Below are 6,581 nucleotides of genomic sequence, written 5' to 3'. Positions count from 1 at the left end.
AATAAAATACTGTCTACATTACAGTTAAAGCCTGTGAAGTGCTAATACGGTAATTTACTGTGAAATGTTATAGTTAAATATTGTGAAATTCTGGTAATTTTTTCCAGTGCAGGTTTATTGTGAAGATTACAGAGGTTCCTTTTTGAAACTCAATTGAAAACTCAGTAGATATTATGCTCTAAGATGATTGTACCCAGCCTCTATTTTCCATTCTATTCATTAAAAAAACAACAATGTGTTAAAAAAAATAATCACAGACAATATATATAATAATTTTTACAATATTTATATTATTGTTTAGCAGCACTTATTTATTGTAATTTCTAACATGTGATGTTATGCCATGTGTGTTCTGTGATTCACATTTTCGCTTTATTGGTAGTGAGATAGCAAGGTTTGGCTGCTTTAGGATCAGACACAGAAGAAGAGATGCGTCAGAAACAGTGAGGGTTAACCCTTTCCTCTCTGCATTTGAAAGTCAGTTTCACGCCGTGACGCACCGTGATGCTGGGATTGCCTCACAAAGTGGATCGGAAAGAACCCTGCCGCAGGGGGTATGTGACAGTTCCACAGGGTAAATTGCCATTTTGTTGTGACCATTCAGTTTCCTGGCAAGGAGAAGGGGAGGATGGACCGTGAAACTAGGAACGAATTGATAAATAGTGCCACTTAGCATGGCATATGGCACGTTTAAAGGGCTGAATGTTGACACCAACAAATTGACAATTTCATACCAATTTTCGAAGTTGCATTCGCCACACACGTTGTCATGCAGAATTTCTGCATATTTAGAGCTTTCAACAATTTATTTTGAACTGCTTTGCGAGAAACAGTTTAGGTCGGAAGTGATGGGGAAAAAACTGTTAGAATTTACCTGTAAAAAAACACCTTGAAATAAAGACGCGCCGCTTAAGACCAAGTCTAGAGCTTTAATTTATTTGTAAATTATAAAATAGCAAACGTTTTACGCGCATTTTTAAAAGTTTTATTCAGGAAGAGTCTGTATCTCTGCTAAAGTTGAGGAAGCCAGCGTTTCCCTGAGGTCACATATTTCTGTTTAACAAAATATGGAGCGAGGAGAATCGGAGGAACGCCCCATGTCTTTTCACTTGTACCTTTCAATTTTCCACTCTGCTCAGATAAAGAGAAAACCCTGGGAAAACCAGAACCAGCAACTGGCCCTTCCTTTTTTGCTGCAAAGGCAAAAACAAAACGTCTATAAGTAGAGGCTAGTTGCGTTTGGTGGCCATATGCATTTGCCTTAAAACTGTCTTCTGGCCTGCAGTCATACATTAAATTAATGATCTTTCTGAACTCCAATGGACTCCAGCATATACTGAGGCTCATCGCTATTTGACACAATACAGAGATGCTTTAGTCCTCTTTATAAGAATGTCAATATGATGATTTACCAGGGAAAAGGAAACGACCAATTGAATCCAGAATTAAGAGTGAGCATCTATCAAATAAATCGGACCTCTGTCAGCAAGAACAACAACTTTCAGTTAATTTTTAATCTTCTTGCTTTTGTTCAGAACTAGCTGTAGGTTTAATACACAAAGTGCGCATGAGAGATGCTGAAATACGAGACATTAGGAACAGGAGCTTTAACACAACAGAGCAATATAGGTCAACTTTGAATCTTGTCCTCACTTGTCTATTTCTAACCTGATCCAAACGCTTTATTTTATAATTGGACATTTTGGTGGTTGGCTAACTGTTGTTTTACGCACGGTTAAATACAGTGCACCAGAGGGTGCTTGGTTATTCTCATTCAAATGTTGCTCAAGTGCTTCAGAGTAATGGCAGATGTTTTGTAATTCAAGGCGCATCAATGCCCATGCGCTTTAGTGTTTAACAATGGCGCTCTCCTTTTGTTAGGCGCTTGTGTCTCTCCGTTCAGAGCTTGACAAAGGCTTCATCCTCCATCGAGTTATAAAGTTACTTTCCAGTCAGTTCATTCGGCTCCTGAGAAAACCTTAAGCGATGTTAATGTGCGCCTCTTGTCCTTTCATGCGCTAACCCCAGCACACACAGGCAGACAGCCGCCATTGTGTCCCAAACCAAAGTAAGAAGTCTTTAAATAACCCAATGACCAGTCCATAGAAATTCATGATGCTATTTCTGTTTGATCTATTTGATCACAGCTTCTACAACAGATCCGTCGCGTGGCTTTCCCAAAATCCTGTCTGTATTTCCTAATATTTTTCCAGTGCACCTGTCCACGTACCTGCTCTTTTTACTGTGACCTTGTTTCTCACAAAGAGCTTTTGGTCACGCCAAAGCTGCATCCAATCCGTGTCAATGGGGGCGGTGAATCGATTTGCTTCGCTCACGGTGCGCCAAATTATGGGCCTCAGTATGCATAAACTGCGTTAAGTTGAGGAACAAGACATGTTAAAAAGGCAAAAAAGCGTGCATCTGCAATTCAGTTTAGATTAAATTAATAACTGAACATGTGAGAGCAGGTGATACCATCGATTTGGAAGACTTTAATTATTTTGCCTGTGCTGTGAGATAACAATAATCCACAGCTTCTCACAATGCTGACACAAAGTAGAATACTATTTGATTATACATGCCGTTTTCTTCTAATTTGCCTAAATGGAACATTTCAGACTCCCTCTGCATATGTCCCTCTATTTTACTGTTCGGTTGTCTAACATTGGCTTGCAAATGTCTCAGTTTCCCTCCTGGAAGAAAATAGTTTATTGCAGTAATTGCATAATTGCTTCACTAATTGTTGTTAACAAGTTTCCCAATAGTCCAATTATTACAGCAGCATTGTCAGGTCCCCGCCGGCAGGCATCCATAACAAAGGTCTGATTGGGTTAATGAATGACCTGAGGCTGAAAAGGTGAAAGTAAAGCGACCAGGCCTTTTCATAAACATACACTTAAGTTGTCATTTAATGGCACTTTCGTTATTATATCCACGCAGGACACAAGCCTCTCGGTGCGCCATTCTTATGGATAGATAAGGACATACAAGAGGAAATGGAGGGAAACAGTTTTAGGGCGCACTTGTCACTGCAGACAAGAGTTTCTTTTCTTATTGTCACGCGTGAAACGTTTACAAATATGAGTAGGTTGACTGGATCGACAAACATTTAATATTCCTTCGTCATGTGGGCAATTGAAGAAAGCTGGGAGCTTGTCTGTTGTGTAGCAAAGGTTCAAAGTCAGTTTCAACAGGTTTCATCTCCGTAAAAACTCAACAACCAGTGAATTTAGAGACCGACTGCAGTATTTCACACAAGTAAACTGTTGATATCATGTGTTATCATTGCTTAATATATGTAAGTTAAACTGAAAACTTCCTTAAAATGAACCTGTCAGCAAGAACGACAGCTGATCTCTATGACACCACCACCACCTCCTTTTATTTTCAAAGTCTTCCTCCTCTATTTTGACCCCATAGAGAAAACACTAATTGAAATTATACCGAATAATCAGCGGGGAAATTTCTACACCATGGCACAGAATAACATCGCAGGCGACTGTTGTGATGCCACAACTCCACGCTGAAATCAGCGCTCCACGGTCCTGTGTTAAAAGCCAGCGTGAAAAGGCGGATAATGTGGCGTCCAGGGAGGACAATAGACACCAGACTGCCCTCTAAACACCAGCACAGCTCGGCCAAATTTCATACCAATTAAATGCTTCAGTATATAGCACCATTTTATGTTCCGCACCTTTCCGGTACATTTTACGCATTAGTGTCCTACACACAGCTCTGACATGGCAGTTTCTGTTGTCTACTTGAAGTATCAAAGCAATGACATGAAACTTGATTAGTTCTGTAGGACAGTCAAACGTCATCACTGGTGAAATGTATGGATTTTAGACTACTTAGACTATGTGAGGCTCTCTCGTGAACGATTCCATAATTTGAGCATACAGAGCGTTAAAGAATTGGAATTAGCTATATTGTGGCGCATGGATGTCATTCAAACAAAATAAATATTGATCTTCTGATAAACTAGTTGGAACATTCCAGTCTCTCATCTTAGCTGACAAATGAAGGAGAAAGTAGAGCGGCTTCTCTGGCTCACTTTAGGAGCAGAGAGAGCCTTTTAATGCCCACACGTTTGCGGTCACAAAGCAGACGAGAAGAAAAGATCAATGGCCCATCACTATAAACTGACCTCTTTTCATGGCCATCTCCCCAGACTGAATACAAATGCGCCCCTTCTACCGGGCCCTCAGCCTTTTTAACGCACGCATTGTGTTCCGGATAAGGCAAGGAGACTTGAGCAATCTAAAGAGGTTTAGAAAGGGTTTGTCAGCGGTGTCGCGTGTCTTTCAGAACACAACCAACTCATAACTTCAGAGCAACTCAAATTAAACAACTAACTGGTCGCAATGGTTCAACTTTCCTCATAGAACTCAAGTCTAACATTCCATCAGATAGTGACTCTATAGTCCATACATTGTTTCAGCTGGTATGACTTTCCCAAGCCTCTGCTCCTTTCACAGGGCGCAGTGTGGAAAATCGGAAGGCGAGGGACCGAGGACAAGGGGCGGCCCGCGATTCTCCTCGGTGCCTCATCGCTTCTGGTATGAAGACAAAAACCGGCGACGCACAAAAGCTAAAGAATCCTGAGTCTTAAAAGTTTTGAAAACTTCTTTGCTTTTCGCACATACATTTTTAAGGGATTGGCGGAAATTCATACACCCTCTGTCCAAAAAAGCAAATAACACGAAGCAGGTCTTGACTGTAAACTTTTACAACTAATTAAAACCAGAAAATCGAAATGTTTTGGGACACGGTGGGAATTATCACGGTGCTACCATGGACCTGGTGGCGTGAAACCCACAAATAAAAGATTGAACACAGGAGTCAATGGGACCTACACCATGCAAGAACCACAATGATTACCCATTATGTTTGTGATTTTTATGCATCTCCTGTGTTTTCTTTGGGACACACACGTTGGTTCAAGGGTGTTCAATTCCATTACGCAGTACACTTACTAGATAGAAAACCTTGATGTGTCGCTAGTTCGACTTAAAAATAAGAGAAACTAACAGAATCACTCCATATGAAAGTGAACTCTATTTTGGGCAGCACAGTTACCTCTTCTTTAGCCCTCTCAGGGCCTTTGGTGGGGTTTGGCTGTCAGATGCCAGTGTTGCTCATTTGAGCGCAAGAAACAGGCGGGACTGTCTGCATTGAGATGTTAAGTGGGGGACTCTATATAAATCCACTCAGGGACAATCCTCCATTTGTGTGCCTGACAGAGCAAGAGATTAAACCAAGGAAACCAGGAAAAATAATAAAACAGGATGGTGGCGACAACAGACTGCGCAGAGAGGTCCAAAACCAGCGGATGCAGTAAGGTGTGTGGACTTTCCTGAAACAAGTGGGGCGGAAAACACAGCTATAGATACCAGAAAATTACTGAAATATGTTGTATGATTGACTAATTTTAACTTCTTTTGTGCAGGTCTCCAAACCACTGATGGAGAAGAAACGAAGGGCTCGCATCAACAAGTGTTTGGACCAGTTACAAACTCTTCTGGAAAGCTTCTACAGCAGCAGTGTAAGTACATTTTACCTTGCGGTTGCAATTTTGTATGCCTATAGTAGGAGAAAAATGTCCATATAATACATTTGTCATAATTATATGTCTTTTTTCAGATTCGAAAGCGCAAGCTGGAGAAGGCTGACATCTTAGAGCTCACAGTGAAACATCTCAGGAACCTTCAAAAAGTCCAGAGCTGTAAGTTTTAACTTTATTCTTTCAACAAGATCTTAGAAATGTCGATCTGGGAAAGTGGTTGACTTCAGACCCTTTTGCACAACTAAACTCATTGCTCCGCTGTGTGCCCCACCAAAATTCTGCTTGGCTTTCAGGCACTGCCTTTGCCTCCGACTTTTCTGATTACCAAGCGGGATTCCGTAGCTGCATGGAAAACGTCAATCAGTATCTAATGATGGCGGACAACCTACATGGGAACGACCGCTGGATGTTATCACAGCTCACTGGTAAAGTGTGCCGCTCCGGAGCACGAGAGGAAGTGTTCAGCACCAAGGACAGCGGCACGTGGCAGGCCGAGCCACTTCTTCCATCTGCAGCAGCACCTGAGGACATAAAAGCGGCCACATGTAGAGCTCTGAAACACTACAGCGAAACCAAGTCTTCATATTTACCGAGCAGGGACGCTCAGCAGCAGCCATGTGTAACCAAACAGGAAGCCTCTGTAACTGCTCCCGCGCAAAACACTCATGAAAACAGTCACAAAAAACTCTCCTCTGTCAGTCACAGGAATGAAGCTGCAAACACTCAGGAAAACGTCTGGCGGCCTTGGTAGCTTGAAAAACTTGCATAGATATTATAGTTTAACTGGCTGTTTACAACTGCACAGTATAGATTATTACAATAGTTGATATGTTGAATATGTTCTATTTTTATAAAATGTTGTACATGCTTTATTTTATTAATAAAAGTTGCAAAAAAGAAAGTGCTGCATGTTCCAGAAGTTTTTTTCCTTCTGTAAAAAGATGTAGCCTGTAGACTGGGGGATTTGAGTGTCTGAGTGTATTTAGCTAAAATAGGCCTGAGAAGGTTGGAGTGT

At 41.3% G+C, this 6,581-nt stretch overlaps 1 protein-coding gene across 1 annotated transcript; it reads left to right on the top strand.

The window, feature by feature from the left end:
* Window positions 1-5,288: 5,288 nt before the first annotated feature.
* her3 (hairy-related 3) lies at window positions 5,289-6,317 on the top strand. The gene is made up of 4 exons (XM_041798726.1): window positions 5,289-5,342; window positions 5,450-5,545; window positions 5,644-5,725; window positions 5,860-6,317. The coding sequence occupies exons 1-4, from the start codon at window positions 5,289-5,291 to the stop codon at window positions 6,315-6,317; spliced, it is 690 nt and encodes a 229-aa protein (XP_041654660.1).
* Window positions 6,318-6,581: the final 264 nt, after the last annotated feature.

The sequence above is a fragment of the Cheilinus undulatus genome, linkage group 11 (assembly GCF_018320785.1).
Source record: "Cheilinus undulatus linkage group 11, ASM1832078v1, whole genome shotgun sequence".
In the NCBI taxonomy this organism is placed as follows: domain Eukaryota; kingdom Metazoa; phylum Chordata; class Actinopteri; order Labriformes; family Labridae; genus Cheilinus; species Cheilinus undulatus.
Note: the sequence above shows the minus strand (reverse complement) of the source record. Positions and strands in the feature narration are given on the sequence as shown.

Excerpts from the sequence above, each read along its gene's own strand:
- her3 (XM_041798726.1), top strand. The coding sequence starts at position 5,289 with ATGGTGGCGACAACAGACTGCGCAGAGAGGTCCAAAACCAGCGGATGC. Across the intron at positions 5,343-5,449 it reads AAACCAGCGGATGCAGTAAG|GTCTCCAAACCACTGATGGA; the intron begins GTGTGTGGACTT and ends TCTTTTGTGCAG. Across the intron at positions 5,546-5,643 it reads AAAGCTTCTACAGCAGCAGT|ATTCGAAAGCGCAAGCTGGA; the intron begins GTAAGTACATTT and ends GTCTTTTTTCAG.